Source organism: Thalia democratica, chromosome 4 (assembly GCF_965202585.1).
Source record: "Thalia democratica chromosome 4, ktThaDemo2.hap1.1, whole genome shotgun sequence".
Lineage (NCBI taxonomy): Eukaryota > Metazoa > Chordata > Thaliacea > Salpida > Salpidae > Thalia > Thalia democratica.
This window is the reverse complement of record NC_139168.1, coordinates 1,076,576-1,095,953: the sequence shown is the minus strand read 5'-3', so window position 1 is coordinate 1,095,953 and position 19,378 is coordinate 1,076,576. Positions and strand designations below refer to the sequence as shown.

The following is a 19,378-nucleotide window of genomic DNA, read 5'->3' as shown; positions in this document are numbered from 1 at the left end:
AAACAGTCTATTGTAATGCAATACCTTTAATTAATTAGATAAATATAAATGTGTTTGTAAAACATAATTGAATTTTAAATATTCTCCAAGGGCTGTGTGGTTAGTTAATAGCTTCAAAAATAATTATAAAATACTCTATATATCATCAAGTTTATAAACAATTTTAGATTATTAATATAATGTTTAATAGTCAATAAACACAAGTTGAAATGAAAAAATTATTATATTTTTACACCTGTATTTTCACATTTAATTACTCTTGGCACGGTTTAGTTAATTAGTTTGTTTTGAAGCAGTTTATGCCAGCGAAAAATACATCCTATAAGCTATTTGTTTTGCAATTGTTGTTTCTATTTTCGTTCTCATATGAAAGTAATAGTCTACTGAACTCTGATAAATATTAAGAAATTAGTTTTATGAAAATTTAGTATTACCTTTCAATTTTTTTATATCACCTGATGCTAAACCAATACTGGTTGATAAGTAAGTTTTATTTTCTAAGTATAATAGTAAAAACCCAAAATGCTTGGTTAACAAAAAGTTTTTAAACTCTTTATAGAGTTTACTAAATATTTTATAGTAGATACTAAAATTTGTTCACTTTGTAATAAATTCGTTAGAGAATTAGTACTAACTTGTTTACTACATGAACGTACTAAAGTTTGTACTTGACTTAGACCAACTAAAAACTACTTGAACTCATATATTTGTTTGTAATTTGTTTTATGTGCTTGGTAAATTATTTCAAGTGTTTTTTATTTGGATATACCGTTTAAATTATGCAAGTACAATTTGCTGTGTAAAAGCTGTTTTAGTTAGTTATGGGTTCTGGTTTCATGTACACTTTGATGTTTCCAAAATATTTTATTGGGTCTATACTTAAATTTATGGAATAAGGAGTAATAAGTATGTGAACTAATTTATAATTCCATATATTTCACATTTTATATTACAGCAAAAATGAGTTGATTATAAAAGTTTTCTAGTTTGTTTGATTTTAATTTTTCTAAAACATATGTTCTTATAATGTTGTTTTTGATGTTATGTTTATGGTACATAATGTTTTTATAATGTTTTGTGACTTAAAATTATCAAATTAATTCAATATTATTGCTTGAATAGTTAACAAACCAGTTAATCATTAACTAAATATTTAATGACAAACTAATAGATTATACTAAGTGTCTCTAGTAAGTAAATATTTGAACTAGTTTTGCGATCTTCAAAAGATTGTTTAATATCTCTACTGAGTCATAATAGCTTCTTTTAATCTTAATAGTATTTTAAGTTTTTTTATAAGATTTTTCAGTTCTACAAAGTACAAAAAATCTTTTTTTTAATATAATTTTGTTCTTATACATTGTTAAATAGTATTATTAAACAATGTATACATTGTTAAAAATATTTATACAAACATTAGGTATAAAGAATTTACTTAACATAGATAATACGTTTAACATTTTGTTATGTAGATTTAAAATTTAATCTTGTTAATAAGCAATTTTAACAAGAATTAATTATTAAAACGTGAACCATGTGTTTTTAATTGCTTTGTAGTACTAGTCGTAGTTTCAAGTAAACCAAAAGATAATTGCTAAGTATTTGTTTGAATAACATGTACTGTAATTAACTCAAATTGTATAATTGTTTAATTGTCCGAGCTCATTATAATAATTAAAAAAGAAACTATTTTTTTATTAAATTTTAAATATTCATTAAACATTGTTATAAATACCAGTTAACTTTGTAATTTGGACTTAAACTTTAAATTCAAGCTGTATGTTGCGCTGTGTAACTAATTTTGTTAACTAATAAATATTATTTTATTGTATTTGATTAGGAGGTGTATAATATGTAAAAAAGTTTGAATTTAATCCTAATTATTTTAAAGGAAACAGACTGATCTTTTTATATTTCTTAAAATGCTGTATCACAACAAATACATTTCTCTGAACTTGTTCACTTTACCTTGTGAAAACTATATGTTTATTTTATTTATTATTTCGTTAAAACAAGTCATACAGGTGTATTTATTTTCATTTTGACCTTATTGTGTTTAAATTTGCATTTAAGTATTTATAAATTTATGAGTTTATAAAGCTTTGCACCCAAACAACCTTTTTGTAAAAAAAAGTACTCAAAAACTATTTCTTTTTTAATGTCAATTTAACCTGCTGAACTTAATTTTTGTATTAAACTTTACATCTTATAATACCATCACTTTAATTTAATTTGTTTTGAATACATAGCAGTTCACCAAAGAAATAATTTAAATCTCTATATACAACTCTTTAAAATATTTAAGTATTTAACTAATAATTGAACATTATTGTCACAGCCTCACCAGACAGTATTGGACTTTCTTCAAATGGAAGTTACAGTGGTTCTGAAAATGATGCCAATTTTCACAATAATCACCACAACGGACAAGTTTGTTATTGTAATGTATATTAAAATAAATAAAAATTTTAGAACAATAATAATTACCAGTTAAAGTTTAAATAAAGACGATGATAATTAATTTTTTTTGCTGTTTTAATTTTTTGACTCAAAAAAAGCTTTTTCCATTTTAATAAAGTTTGAAAAAGAGTTTGTGTAATAAATTTTGTTTAAAGCCCCACCAAACAATTATATTTTTCTTCACTTCAGGTAAACCCCCTCATGAACGGGGGACAGATCGCCCAGCAGCAACAACTTCAAATGCATGGCAACCCGCAGCAAATGGTGCATAGCAACCACCAGCAGATGCATGGCAACCAGATGATGGGTTACTACCAACCGCAATCGCCCCCTCCTCCGCCCAGGGTATTCAAACCCTGTTTCGTGTGTGGCGACAAGAGTTCCGGGTATCACTACGGGGTGTCGAGTTGTGAAGGGTGCAAGGTAAATGATTGTTTAATTTATTTTATTGGTCGATAGTTTTGTTATATTAGTTGAAATGACTACTAGTTTTAACAAAACAGGATTACATTAAATATTACATTCTGTAAATTTTCTTTATTTAGTTGTTAATTGATCTTGCAAATTTTTTTTTTCTTCTGATACTAATTCACTTGTAAAGTTTATTATTAGCAACTTTTTATTGAGTTTATTTGTGTTGAAATAAATGGTTCCAAAAAGGGACAACATTTTTGGAAAATGTCATTGATTCAGAACTTTTCATATAAAATGATCTCCCAAAAAGCGACATCGCTACCTTACTTAGCAGGAGGATTTAGTTTACAATTCATAAATATTGTATCATCACAAGTATTATATTGTAGAAAGTTTATAAAAACTATAAGTAAATTAATCTGCTGTTCTTCTAATATTTTCAAACTTATTAGGTTTGAATCTAAACAAATGCAACACCTAACACAGAAGATAATAATTTGTAGATTAAGTTCACTAATATATATACATATATAAGTTTTATTTGATAAGTTAGCGATATTTTATCTGTAGACAAGTTTAACTAAGTATGTTTACCAAATATGGAACAAATATATTTAAAAGCAAGTTTTTGTTTCAGAAAATAGCTTAAGTGCTTTAATTAAAGTCTAATGAGTTAAACTACTTTTTATTGTCTGGATATTTTTAACCTCTTTAAGTATGATAAGTGAAACATCTTATAAGGTTTAACTCGTCAATAGCTAATAACTATTCAAACATTTTATTAAGATTTTGAAGTAATAAATAAAATCTCAACTCAGACATGTTATAATATGTTTTTCAGACAACATTATTGCTTGTTAATATATTTTCATCCAACATAAATATTTTGACCTTTACATAAGCCAATCGCATTTGTACGAACTTTCAGTTTTAATACAAGTAAACGAGATTACTTCGTACTTAGTTAATTATCGTTTGAAAATATATTTTCAACATTAATGTCATAATAACGATATATGTAAGTTATAAAAAACATTACTTAATGCTTATTTTAGAACGTTACGCTTTTATATATTTATAGCTTTCGAGTATAAAACAAGTTTTAGTAAAAATATGTTAGTACTTTTAAAATTTATATATAACTTTCTTTACAAAACAATTAAAGAGGTTGAAAATGTGAGAAATATATCGGACCACTAAAAGCAGGGTTGCCACTTTACCTGGAAAAACCTGCAATTTGACAATTTAGGCAAAAATAATCTCGAAAAACCTGGAATTTGAGAAATTTTAACATTTTCAGCAGTAAAATTTTGAATTGACACAACAAATCTATCATATAAATAAGATTTTTTTGTCATCATCAGAATTTTTTTTTATTGAAAAACGAATTTAAAGTAACTTTACAGTATATTTACATTAATTTTATACTATTTAACTTAGTTTCTTACATATAAATTATCTTAAAAATAAAAATAGACCCAAAAATGTGTACTTTTAAAAACCTGGAAGAAATTTAGAAAAAACGAGTGGCAACCCTGTAAAAGTTACATAATATAATGTTTAATATTCCCTTTGACCTTAAATAAAAACCTTAGAATTGTAAATTAAAGTTCATGATTTTTACATCACAATAACTTGAATGAAATACGCCCATTTTCAATACACATATAATCTCCCTGGCAACATAAATTCCATAGCAACACGAATTCCACGGCAACATAATGTGCATGGCAACGACCACCCATGTGGGTTGTTAAGGTAGCTTCATTCTGTAATCTTCTTGTAAACTAGTTATTATCCAATTTGCAACAACTTAATACGTCTTGTTTTTTCATGTAATTTCTATTTAAATTGTCATGTAAATTTTAAATAGGCTTTGTTGTATACATTATGTCGTTTATTATTGTTATTGGTTTTTGTTATGTCTTAAATAAGTTTTTAGAAGTTATTTTATATTAATTTTTTTTGAAAGTTGTTACATTAATTGTTTAAACACTTTAAGCTTATAATTAAGCTCTTGTGGTTTTGCTACAACTTGTAGCTTTATTAGTCATTTTTAATTCGAAAATTCCAAAGTCGTTCAGTCCAAGTCCATCTGGATTAACTCGATCTTAAAAGTTACATTGTTTGGAGTTAATGATCAAAAATAAAATTTTAATTAAACCAAGTAATAAATTGTTTTATTTATAAATGTTGAAACACACATTTAGAAATTGTATTTTCTCACTGAAAAAGTATAGCTTTTAACAGTTTAAGGTTTATAAGGACAAATTTTAATGATTGTTAGAGAAAATATATTTCTTTAGTTTGTTTAAGTATTTTTAATGCCAATAAACAGGGAACGATATTAAAAAAAAAGACTTTAAAAACTAGTTGCCAAAAACACGTATAACTTTATTGCTACGGATAATTTAACTGCCAAAATTAAAACTTTAATTGTTTATTCTGTGGCAAAAACATCATAAAATCAAAACATTTAGTTTTGTATCTTCAATTTTCAAAATCAATCAAACTAAATGTTTACTACCAGTATATTGAATCTGAATTTCAGTAAAATGTTTAGTGCTTACAGACAAAATCTCCAGCCGAGTAAAAATCAAATTTCAATCATGTGAACTACGTCACGGTCGACTGATTTTCTGATGACAGCTTTCTACCTGCCCTGTTTGTTAATCTCCCCTGTCTTCTACTCGCTTTCATACTGCCACCTTTTCTTATTCTATATGCGTTTTTCAGTTGAATTATTGCAGTAATGTCTTGTAGTTTTTGATCATTGTCTTAATACCCCTTTTCAAATCTTCTTTTCAAAAGCTAAATATCTGTTTTTTTTCACTCACCTAAGCTGTATTTCTACTAAAACTGCTTTCAATTAGTGTGTAGGTCATATAAAATAATATATTGTACTTATTGGAATGCTTTATTTGTGTAGTTTGAAAAATCCTAACACACATATACAGATTTAAACTTGGTAGTTATCTATCAAAATTTTATAGAGATAGGATTTAAAAGTTTTCTTTAAGTTTATTAAGTTAGAGTGGTACATAAAAAAACATACAATGAACTTATGTAGTATAATGTTATCACGTTTAGTTATGAACAAGTTACGCAACTTGAAGTCACTTTTTTCGTAAAAACTTCAAATAAATCACCAAGCACAAGTAATTTTGACAAGCATAAAAAATCCATCATAATCCAATTTGAAGATCTTCTTCATGCATCAGTGGTTTTTGAATCTCCCTCTCTCGAATTGATTCTCTCGTTTTACAGATTAAAGAGCAATTGAAGCTGTCTGTTTAAATATTTGCTTTGATGTTTTTAAGTTGGATTTATTAACCGAAATATGGTCTTGAAAATTAATTAAATCTCAATTTCTAATAAAGGTTTTCATTCATCTTTAAATTAAGTTAATAGTCAGTTTTTTGATGAACCTATTTTCAAATTCCAACACACTTATTTTGAGCCTTTACAAACTTCATAGTTACAGCTAAAAATTATCTATGTTTAAATTTTAGTTGTTTACAAGAAAAAAGTTTTTGTAAATGCACACAGCATAGATGTACTACAAACAAAGCAAATAAACTACTTTGCACAATTGTTTTTCTACAACAAATATAATTTATAACTTCACAGCTGTAACTGAAACAAACTATTAAATTAAGTATTTACTGAAACGAAATTCTCAGAAAAAAAGTTAAACAGGAGTAAAATCATCAAAGCCGTTCAAAAACACTCAATTCGTTTAAATGTTTGTTTGAAAATCTGTCAAATAATTCAGTTTTACACGTAAAGTAATAAAAACTAGTGAATTTGAAACAAGTAATCTTTATTACGTAGCTCGATGTTTGCTTTATAAGCCACAAAATTTACTTTTGCTTTGAGTGTTTGATGTCAGGAAAATGATAATATCACATTAATGTTTGTACGTATACAAAATACGCACGTTCAATATTTGTTTGCTTTATAGTATGTTAATGAATATTTAATAAAAGTATTACATAAGTTTATTGTTAATCTAAAATTCATCCACAGAACATTTAAAACATTGTTTTCAAAAGTATAAACTGTTTTTGTTTTACAGTTGATTAAATAAATTCAATTTAAAAGTGTCTTTTGAAGCTACTAAGAAACAAAGTTTAAAATGAAGATTCATCTTTCAGTATTTTTAGACACCTGTCAAAACTTCATTCTATAAATAATATTTTCCTTTGTTCAAATAACATATTTCTTTGTTCAAATAACATTTTCTTTGTTCGAATATCCATCTTTCACGTTGCCAGACATTTCCAGTATATTTTTGTGCTTTATGAAACGAAACAGTCTGTTTAAATATTCATTTAAATGATCAATCAACTCAACTAATTTGTCTGGTATATTTTTTCTGTTTATCAAATATCTGCATAAAGTTGATAAAATGTATTTGAACGAAAAGAAATATTCGTTTTGTAATGCTGATATATTTTATAAAAAATTCCAAATTTAAAATTGATTACTTCCTTTGCATTGTTCTTATTTTGTAATGAAATACGCTTCAAATATCTAGATAAACTATATGTTCCATAAAAAATGAACTTTATAATGTTTATAAATAGGATTTACAATTTCATAAGACTAATTTCCCAATTCAAATACTAAAAGCTTAAAAATAAAACTTTGTAAAAGTTACAGTTCTCAAATTTTTACTGTAATAATACACCTTACTGGATTAAAAACAGTTATTGTTGTTTAATAGTTCAACAAATTAATATATAAATAAAAATATTTTTAAAGTTTAATCTGCGTGCCTAAGGGATAAAGGTAGTAAAATTTAAATTACATGAAGAATAAAAATTTACAAAAACTTTTTACAATTTTTATTTTGTTTGTATAAGCACTCATTGGCGCCGATAATTGTTAAAGTTTCTCCTTAAATTAATCTTCAATAAGTTTTATTAATTTGTGGTTTGAGAGGTTGGAAAGTCGTAAAGTGTTTAGGAAAATATATTTTTCTGTCTTCAGTATTTTACTACAGAATTAACTTTTTTGTAGAAACTTTTGACCGCTTTATAAACGTTTTTTTTTTTAATAAGTTTTTAGTTTATTGACGAATAAGTACTATAGTTAAATATAAAGATAAAAACGATCTAATTATTTTTTTAAATAACTTTATATTTTAAATGTTAATAATGCAACCACATATACAAAAATAGTAAAACAATTTTAAATGGCAGCTATAACAACATGAAAAGTTTTTAAATTTTTCAAAAACTCGTTCAATCATGACAAGTTGTCAATTTTTCTATGCAAATATCAATTTCGCCCTGTTTCGTCACGCAAGAGTGAGCAAGAGTCATCAGAAAGTTGGCGGTTTTGTTTGACTTTCCAATCATCGTACATCACTCAGTCTTGATGTTTTCTTAATTACTATCAGATGTTGCTGCTCTATTTTTGTATGAGTTGTTAACTTTTATAAATTTGTGAAAACCTTTCAAACCCGCCTGTTTTGAAGAATTAATAAAAAAAAAATTTGTATTTTAATTGAAGAAAATTAAATAAAAGTACTGTAAATTTATCTTATATCCCGAACTACATCAGTTTATTACCATCTAGTTACAAAAATTTTTAACTTGTCTTTCACCCACAAAAACGAATAGCTTGTTTTAATTTTTATGTAAAAGTATTTTAAAACAATTTTTTGTTATGAAACATAGATATTAAATTCGACCATATAATTTTACTTAAATTCCAATATAAAATATATTTATTTAAACATGAATATCACCACAAACAAACTTTATACAATTACTTGAACAAACAAAATACTTTTTAGATATTTGTCTGTAAAACATTTATTTCTCATTAAGTATTTGCTTACGAATATGTTATCAAATTGCTGTACTTTAAAAGTTTTTGTAAGATAATTATCCTTAAGAAATACTAAACTTCGATTATTTGTTGAAATAATTGTTTAAACAAAATTATAAATTTAGCATATTTTCTGAAGCTTAATCTTAAGATTTATTTCTACTTATTTTTATTAACATTTTTCTGAAATAAAAGAAAAGTTGAATAGCTATGATAAAAAATAATTCAAATTATTTTTACGTAATTTTAAATGCCTCAAAAACTTTTAAATAAATATAAAGTATATTTCGAATTTTCAAATGTAAGAAAAAGTTACGTGACAGTTATACGTTTTCACAAAATATTTTGTACTTTTTAATCTTAATCTTTAGAATGAATTTGACGTGATTAATAAAATTCATACAGAGTTGATTTTATGTATCACTGAAATAATTTGATTTTAGAAATAATTTAGAATCAGTTCATAAATTTACAACTTCATAAATCCTTTCTTGATCTACTATTAATTTTTAAAAATTTACCTTAATTTTAATTTTTAAATATTTTCAAGTTGTTTTTAAATACGACTAGTTTAATATACTTTTTCTTTCTTTTAGTACAATTATATTTAGCAATGTTTTACTCTGACCAATATCCAATTTAGCATATGTTTAAGCGACTAAACAGTAATTTTTTACTTATTTCACCAGAGGTTCTTTAAAATATTTTTTTTTTAACAAACTAATCATTTCAACAGGGGTTCTTCAGGCGGTCAGTGCAGAAGGGTATGCAGTACACGTGTCACAGAGACGGCGACTGCAAGATGACAAAACAAACGAGATCGAGATGTCAATTTTGCAGGTTCCAAAAGTGCATACAAGTCGGAATGCTCAAAGAATGTTTGTTTGTTTAAATATTATAAACTTTAATGGCTTTTAACAAAAATTTAGATAATTATTTAGTTTCTTGAATCTTATAGTGGTAGTTTTATTCAGAAATAATTTGTTATTTGTGTGTCAAATGTTTGTATTTGAATTCCTTCAAATAAAATACTCGGAGAATGTTTGTGAAAAAATTATTTTACTAAATTACTTTTTGATAAACAATTAAGTTAACTTGAGACTTACAATTAAGTTAAGTGTAATATGAAAAAACAACATATCTTTCAACACGCGCTTGTAAAAGGAGTAAATTTCTAATAAGAAGATAATAAATAAAATGTTTCACATTGCCATCGGAAATAAAAAGTAAATAAAATACTTTTATTCCAAAACAATTAACTTCAAACAAAAACAACTTCACTCATGACATATAATAACAATAAAACTTAATCACACTTTACAAAATAAAAAATTTTGTATAAACTAAACATAAAAAACAAGTTTTATCTTTTTACAGTTTCAAAGTTAAAATATGAAACTAGTAAGTTTTGTTTATACTTTTATTTAATAATAGTAATAAAAAATTTCAAAGTTAATTAATTAGTTGTTTTTTTTCTATTTTGCACCTTAAGGTATTATAATTTAAAGTTTATTAACTTAATGGTTTAAATATTAAACTTTATATAAAGACGACAAATTAAAACTTAACATGGTTCACTTTTTTAGATTAAAAGCATTAAAGAAGTTTTACAATTTTATAAGTGGATTAAATTAATTTTAACTTGCAAGTTTATACATTTAGAAAGTTTAACAAAGTACAATCCATTTTACTTAACAAGATTACAGCAATAAAAACATAAAAACTCACTTGTGTTCAAGTGTCAGCTTTTAAGCTGCTGTACCTTGGGGCTATCAGCTTGTTTAAAAACTTCAATAATTTTAACTTATTAAAATAAAGCGCGCCTTTTTGCTGAATACAATTTGTAAGCACATAAATGTTTGTAAACAAAAGTTTAAATAATTTGTTGAAAGTATATAAACGTAACTCTTTTTTAAAGTTTTATCTTTTGTTTATTTAAATATAAACTAATCAAGTTTTGGTTGAACAATAAAATAGTTTTGCTTAAAGTTTTGTTAAACTATTTTATGTACTTAAGGTATAAAATATACATATATTTAAGGTGTTTTGCTATCTTTGTAAACAACAGAAATATGTTAGCACTAGTTTTAAATTAAAACTATTAAAATTCCGTATACAGTAATTAAAATTAGAAATTTATGTTTAAAAACTTAAATAAAAAAAATCAAACTAGAAAGCATTTAAGTTTTATTCTTTATTACAAACACATTTTACAAAAAATTAATATATAACACTTTAAAATTAAATATAAAAGTTGTTTAAAAATTATCACAAAAGCTTTGCGTTAATTTTATAGCCGTATTTTAAATTTTGAGAATCATAAAACTGTCCATATTTATTTTTTAAATATGAAGGTAATAAAATATTTATTAACTTTTTTTACAACCCAATTTAATTCCAGATAAAAATTTCACTATTTGAATATAGTAAAAAAGTTCGTTGATTCAAATAATCTTAAAATTGATTAATAAAAAGCAAATTAAGTAAATTTTAATTCTTATATTTTTTTTTAATTGTCTGCTAAACTAATAAATATTAAAGCTTTTAAGAAGTTTAGTAAACATTTTAATGTCATTAATTTTACATTGAGAACTTTAAGTGTACTAAACATTCGACTTTTTTCGAAATGTTTTTGATTAAATACGTTAATGTATTTTTTAAGGGTTTTCAAAACAAATTAACGATAGTTTTTTTTTTAACTTCAAACTTATTTGACACTATATACATAAAACTTTCAAAATGCCTTTACTTCTTCAGCTTTTAAAAGGCTAAGCTGAACAAGTTAATACGATTATAGATAATTAATCAAGTTAATGGGTTTTACTTATCAAAATTATTGAGAATAATTCGTTTTTATATTATATACTAAAAGATTATTGGTATATTACTTAGTCTATTTTATGAGGCTAAAAAAAAATTAATTTTTTGAAGCTAATTCACAAATTTCGTTAAAAAAAGTAAAAAAACGAAGAAAAATACTAAACTGTAAGTTAACAGTTTAAGTAAAAAAAAGTTGCATCCTGCAAAGCATAGTGACGTAATAATGATTTATTTAGTGAAATTACAAACAAGTATAAATAAATTACTGTGTCGATAAATAAAATAGTTTATAACGTCTTCATAACTGTTTTCAATTTTAAGTCATAACACTGTGACTAAAAAACCCAATTAAATAACATAAGAAATACTAAGTATTGTTAAAATTCATTTTTACAAAGTTATATTTTAATTACTGTAAATTATTTAAAATTATTACAGTGTGTCTATCATAAACAGTTAAATGAAAAAACATTTGCTGTTAAAAAAAAAGTGTCCATATCCCATGCTTATATATTCTAAAATTAAATAAAAACTTCAAACAATTTGAAGAGATTTTTAAGAAAATATAAATACAGATGGCTTATTTTAAGTTTTCAGTTTAATATGTTATAAAGATTATATTTTAGTTGTTTAATTAACAGCAACTTGTTTTAAAAAGTTCTAAACTAATTAATAGTATATCATATAACAGCAAACAAAACTAATTGTTATATTTATTTTATTAGTTTAAACATCAATTATTTCAAAATGTTATCATATTTGCTAGTTATTTAAGTCAAACAAATTTGCGTTGTAGGCTATTTGGTTTATAGTTCAAACTAGTTTAACCTAAAAACTAAATTTTAAATATAATATTTAGAACTAACAAGCTTTAAATTACTTTTATTAAATTAGAACTTTCCGTATAAAACATTTTTTTATGTCTACTTAATAATAGAAATTAACTATTTCAAATCCCAAACTGATATATTTTAATAAAGTAAATATGTAAAAACATTTTTTCCAGCGGTAAGAAACGATCGAAACAAGAAGCGTGGTAAGGAGAAGGAAGGAAAGAAGGAAGCTACGTCACAAAACAACAGTGACGTCACAGAAGTTGTGAAAGTTTCACCGGAAGTGGAAGATTTGATCAAGCAAGTGGCTCAGTACCACCTGAAAACTTTTCCTAACATGAGCGACATCAAGAAGTACCAGCCTGTTAGTTGGAGTTGTTATATGAAAAATTATTTTGCTATCTGGAATTTATGTATTTTATTCAAGTCACATAATATCAAATAATTATTTGTCTGAAATTAAAGTTTTTTTTATGAATTTGTAAGTATAATGTAGTATAAGTTTAATTAAGTTACATTCAAAATTACAAGCTGTTAGTCACCAGTTTTACATTATAAGACTAAAATACTTTATTTTAAATATGAGCTGACTATTTAGTTTTTTTTTAAGTTTTTCAAACAACTAAACTGAGATAAAAAATAAAGACTTTTATGCTTCTATTAAAACAGTTAATTAGTTTCACAGATAAATATTTTAACTGTGATAATCTGAAGTAGATTTCTGTTTGGGTTTTGACATTTGTAAACAAAAGTGTCTATAAATATATTTAAAAATATTATTATGAATTATAGCAAGTTAACTGTGATGAATTATACTAACCATAAAATTGTATTATTTTGTTTATTTGTTAAGTTTAGTTGTGTTTACCAATCAACTTTGTTTTATAGTAAAGAATAGATAAGGTCACCCAAAAATAGTTTTCTGTCGTTTAAAATGTTGTACACTTGTTAAAGATAATTATCACCATAAAATTATAATTTATTGAAAAATTTAAAATAAATATATAGAGCAACACAAGATCTTCACGCCATAAAAAGTAACTTACCTTATGTACATTTGTTTGTTTATTTTTGACACATGTAAACAAACTTAATCCGAGAAAACATAAATAAAAGTGTTGCAAAATAACTAGTAATTTCTTTTAAATAAGTCAAATTTCAACGGTTTATGAGTTAAACTTTGTTTGAACCTAACTTATAATTATATAAAAAACAGGATTTTTTTTCAGTATAGTTAAGTTAAACTAAATTTGATATTAAAGAATTTAAACCTTTAAAGTTTTAGCTTATTTTGAAATATGAGGTCTAAATATATAGTATTTTTAAAAGACACTAAATGAATGTGAAAATAGTCTATATAAAGATGGGTTTAACCTTCAAATATCTATAAGTAAGGTAAAATTTTGGTTTATTTATTTTTTTATTCTTCTTGTATACTTGCAGCCAGGTCTAAATATATAGTATTTTTAAAAGACACTAAACTGAATGTGAAATTAATCTATATAAAGATGGGTTTAATTAGAAAATTTAAAATTTTGGTTTATTTATTTTTCTTATTTATCTTGTGTACTTGCAGCCATCGCCACCAAACGGCGCCCCCTCCCAACAAAAGCAACCTGCCACGGTTACCAAGCAACCAGATGGCAACGCCCCGTCAACCAACAAGCCGCCTTCCAAGACCGAACTGGAGCTGTGGAAGAAATTTGCTGACCTCAGTACCAAGTCCATCGTGAAAATCGTCGAGTTTGCCAAGGGTATTCCCGGATTTCAAAACTTCACAATCGCCGATCAGATCACTTTGCTGAAATGCGCTTGCTTGGAAATACTGGTTGGTGTTTGTTGTCATTTCAAAATATTAAACGACCTTTTCGATAAATAAAAAAAATTGTATTTTGCTAAATACTTTAATCAAAAGTATATTTGTAAATGCATGTATAAATAAACAAGAAAATAAAATAAATATTTCATTTATTAATAAACTTAAGTACAATGTACAATATTTTATAAAATTGCTAAAACTTATATATTTTAAAGTTTCTGCGCATATGTTCGCGATACTTACCAGACCAGGACACGATGACTTTCAGCGATGGACTGACACTGACCAGGACACAAATGAGAATGTGCGGGTGCGGCCCCATGACCGATCAGGTTGTTGTTTAGGGGATTTTTATAAAGTATAGTAACTTATGTTGTGAATTTGTGAGCTAATTTATAAGATTGAATTTTTAGTTTCATCATCAGAATTTTTTAATTCAGAGTTAATTAATATTTAAATTGTTCTAATGCTTGATATGATATTTTACAGATGTTCGCTTTTGCCATTTCACTTCAACCATTAAAAGCTGATTCAACTGAAATTGGTCTTCTAGCTGCTATTTGCCTTATTTCATCAGGTAATAAAACTTTTGTTTTTATATTAAAATAGTTTTGTTTTTGATTTTTATTTTCTTATTACTCAAGATTACAAATAAAAATCAGTACCTTTTTTATATGAATGATTTAATCAAAAAAAAAAATTGACCACTGCAAAACAATATTTTTATTTTGTTCATTTTAACAGTATGTTAGGAAGAAGAGAAACAACTGAATCAAATTTTGATAAGTTTCGTAATCAATAAAAGCATGGATGTTTAACTGTATTGTAATAAATACTTTCAGACCGACCTGATCTAGAGGAACCAGAAAAAGTAGAAAAACTTCAGTTGAAATTAACAGAAGGACTCAAGTACTACATGAGAAAGAGAAGGCCTGAAAACAAAAGATTGTTTCCTAAACTCATGGTCAAATTAACTGATCTCAGGTGAAAAGGCGAAAATATATATTAGTTTGAACGTCAGGTGTATTGCAAATTTTCTATCGCAGGCCAGACTTTTTTAAAAGTCCTCAAAGGCCGCGTAGTTTTAAAAATTACAATATGAAAAAAATGAAATAAAGTTGTAATAAGATGATATTTTAAAAAGACTACTGTATACTGAATACCAAGTTGAAACCAAATTTAAAAAAAAAAAAGAAGATCAATAATAAATGTTTTGCACAATTTGTTTTAAAGCTAAGCAATGCATCAGTTAATTCTACTTAATGGGTCTGATGTTGCCTTCTAATTAAAATTAGTATGTAGATTTTAACAATAAACAATAAATTAACAGATCGATAAGTATGAAGGGAGCGAGCAGGGTTGTGGATGTGAAACACGAACTTCCACAGGGATCCATTCCCCCACTTATGAACGAGATGATACTGGAGAACGAAGTGGAGTAATTGTGACGTCACATTGAGATAGTTTGGAACAACGTATTGAAGAGATGATCTGTTATCATGTTATGAGCTCATAATGATTGCTTTTTTATTTAAGTTTGTACTTAAAGTGTATCAATACTTTTCTTAAAATAAAACTATTAAGAGGTAACTTTTCCGAACGAATTTAATAAAATATAAAATTATTAAAGTAAAAAAAATATTTTAGTTGTTTTTTCGTTATATTTTATTTTCTTTTTTTCTTTTTTGTTCTAGATACTTTTTACAAATAGCGTAAAAAAAGAAATATATAAATGAGTAATATTGTTATCACAAAACTAGCTATATCCATTAAAATTTTAATACTACTTTTAATTTTTAAGTATTTATTTTGTACAGTTTCTTACTGATGCTTATTTATTTGAAAATATACTTTAACATGTGATGATTTTATCTAATATCATGTTTATAAAAACTTGTTTTTAATGCTGATAATGATTTTTTTTAATACTTAAGTATTTTTTGGTTACTTACTGTAAATGTTTAAGGAATACTTTTGTCTATAAAATTTAAAGAACTTGTTTTTTCCACATAAAAGCTTCTATGTTGTGCCTACAAGACATTTTTATTTTAATTAAGAAAAAATTTGACACAAAAAAATGACAAAACTTGTTTGTTGCAAAGATTTTTAAATTTCTTGCCTTGTTTAGTATCAAGTGTTAAATACCAAATATATTTAAAGTAGTGGCCTTATTTATTAGTATATTAACTTTTTTAAAAGCCTTGACAAATAAAATTTTGTTAGCTGCTACAATGAGTTGAATTATTATCACATCAAAAAAAAATTCTGATTTTATATTTCATTCCTTTTTCGTTTTCGGTAATAAATTTTCTATGTTGTTTTATTGTGTATCTTATATATAAAGCATGGTAAATTTTGCTATGTAGGCTATCTCTTAAAATAATAGACTGCTTAAATATTACAAAGTATAACATCAATTATAACGAATCGATAACTATGAAAATATTTAATTTAAGTTTACTCAGATTCCATAGTATATTTAGGTTTATAGTAGTAGTACTTAAATTCTGTGTTATAGTAAATTTCAATTCCAAAAAAAAACTTTTTTTTTTTCATTTTAAGAGGTTTGCTTTTGTTGAAATTGCAAAATAAAAAATATTTTACAATATCAATAGATAAATTTTATGTTTATGTACATACTACAAATTAAAAAAATTAACATCAAAACTTTGTAGTTATATTTTCGGTGTTTTTAAATCGATTAGGATGATTATAAAAACAGCGACTTTTGAGTTTTCAGCTCAATTTATTTTACAATTGGAAAATACCCTGTACAAAATTTTAGATAATAGTAACAAAATGCTAACAAATTTTGATTTTCTTAAAACCACCCCAATGCAAACTGTATGGGACCCAAAAATGCGACCTTAAAATTTTTAGCTGGAAAATGTTTTACATGTGGCAATTATCACAAAAACACAATTTACAACGATTTATAGAAAATTTTTCTGGATTTTTTGAAAAAAAAACTTGAAATTCAATAAAGTTGTAAAGTTACGTAAAATCTAGAATTTTATTTAACAAAAGAGTTTAAAGACGAAGAGATAACAAAACAAAATCCTCTTGTAAATTCCGTACAATACATTCATTAAGTTTTCATTCGAGTTTACTATGTATTAATAAAGTAATCAGTAAAATAAATGCTACTAAACGTAGTTAAGATTAGCCTAATTTATTGATAAGAAATGTTTAATACTACAAAGTTACTACTGCTTATCTTTATACAAAAAATATGTTTATACCTGCAACTTAAGATCAGTAAAAATCATTTATACGTAATTATCTTATTGATGGGTGCATTTAATTTTTTTCTACTTAGAAGCTATTTGAAACTTTTCTTTACTAATTGACTATTACCAAAATCTTAACTCAAATTAGTCAACTACTGCAAAAAAAATAACTTCTCATATGTCTTGACACACCAGGGCTGCAATTTCTCACACGGGTAGAGTAGTTTAGTTAGGTTTATGTTTATTTAACCTGACTTTCGCTTATAAACGTATTTACAAACACTTATTTAAGTCAACTATATTTGATAACTGACAACAAAGTTTAAATTCTTATAAGCTCTCATGCTTGTTTTTTGTAAGTTTTAGTTAAAAGTTAAAATTTACTGCTGTCAAATTAGTTTACCAGCTTAATATAATGAAACATATATAAATAGTTTATTGCAGTTTTTTTTACTTTTGTACATTTAAATAATGTAGACTATTTATTTAACTATTCTTTTATCAATTCTATTTATCAACATGATTTGACCTTATTTCATTAGCTATATAATATTTTACAAATGTTTGTTGTACTAACTGGTTCATAAGTAGATTTTTTTAAAGTAACAAGTTTGGCATGCGCTGGTTGAAAACCAATGCTTTCGAATAATTTATTTTCAAAGCCCATTTGGATAAAACAAAGTTTAGAAACAGTTTCTGTGAACAAAATTAAATAAAACAGTTTACTTCAACGAAAACTAATAATTTCTATGTTTGTATTACTGTTGTAACTTTTATCCAGTATTTTAATTATAATATCAAAATCCTTAGACCAAACTTTTTTTGTGCATTTTAGTTTTTCTTTGTTTTTGTTGAATAAAATTAGCTTAGTTAGAAGTATTTGTTTTGTTTAACACTACATTTTTTGAATACTATAAGAATTTAGATAAAACATAATATTTTAAAGTATTATGAGATTAAATAAACTTTAATTTTACGTAGAAGCTATTATATAGAAGTTTTATGTTATACAGTTTAGTGTAATTTGTTATATATGCTTTAAGGTAGTAGAACTATTTGATTTAACGACTTAATTCACTTTTATAAATTAGCAAACATAGAAACGTTCTTTCATGTTAGTTTATTTTCAAATTTAAATGTTTTTTTATTTATTTTATTTCAATGCAAACAGAATCCAACATACAAAGTTACAACTCACAGAATAAATAGTTTAACTTTTCACAACTTTTATATAAAGCACTTCAAGACAACAACTAAGAAAATAAAAAACTTAATTTATAAAATCTTGAAAAGTCAAAATAAAGAACCTATAAAAACCAAGCTATTAAATACCAACACTAATAAGGTAGAATATAAAAAGCAATATATAAAGCATTCAAAAGTAATTTTTAATATTTTTACCAACAACAATCATGGTCTCTTCTTATTTGTTCAATTATGTGATCGTACCGCAAGTAATAACCCTTAGTAAACTCTATAGATTGCTTATTTCTATTAGTAACTTGGATACGTGGACACTTGGATACTTTAACTACCTAATTGAAAAGATCTTTCTTATGTATTTTGGGTCTACGGGCTGTTTTGTTACAATTTCACCATCAAAAAAGTTATTTTTGTACTTTGAATATGTAGAAAAATCATCATTAAAAAGTTCGTTGAACTTTTTGAATTCAGGGTTGAGCGTTGATTTAACTTCATTCTCACTATCTTCTAGATTAAAAACTAATGCTGGTTTTAGTTTGGAGAAATTATAGTGATATTATACTTGATTTTAGTTTACTTAGGAATTGTCTGTTAGTTTTTAAAATTCTGCTATTTGATACTACATATCGTTCATTTTCATCAGTTGGTTTGTATTGTTACATACTTTTTGTCTGTTTATTAGAAATACAAATTTAAGACAAATCAGATTTACAGCAATTGTTTCGTTAATTAGAGGAAGGATCATTTTCTTCTAAGCA

General features: G+C 24.9%; 1 protein-coding gene across 2 annotated transcripts in view; it reads left to right on the top strand.

Moving 5' to 3' along the window:
- Positions 1-16,476, top strand: part of LOC145834697 (retinoic acid receptor beta-like) — a 70,734-nt gene extending 54,258 nt beyond the window's left edge. For both annotated transcript variants that reach the window (XM_082942193.1, XM_082942194.1), the window contains 9 exons: positions 2,339-2,430; positions 2,650-2,883; positions 9,452-9,593; positions 12,542-12,732; positions 13,945-14,196; positions 14,403-14,519; positions 14,677-14,764; positions 15,030-15,171; positions 15,518-16,476. In XM_082942193.1, the coding sequence (XP_082798319.1) occupies positions 2,339-2,430; positions 2,650-2,883; positions 9,452-9,593; positions 12,542-12,732; positions 13,945-14,196; positions 14,403-14,519; positions 14,677-14,764; positions 15,030-15,171; positions 15,518-15,629 (1,370 nt within the window). In that variant the 3' untranslated portion in view covers positions 15,630-16,476. The remainder of the gene's footprint in view (positions 1-2,338; positions 2,431-2,649; positions 2,884-9,451; positions 9,594-12,541; positions 12,733-13,944; positions 14,197-14,402; positions 14,520-14,676; positions 14,765-15,029; positions 15,172-15,517) is intronic.
- The last annotated feature ends 2,902 nt before the right edge of the window (positions 16,477-19,378 follow it).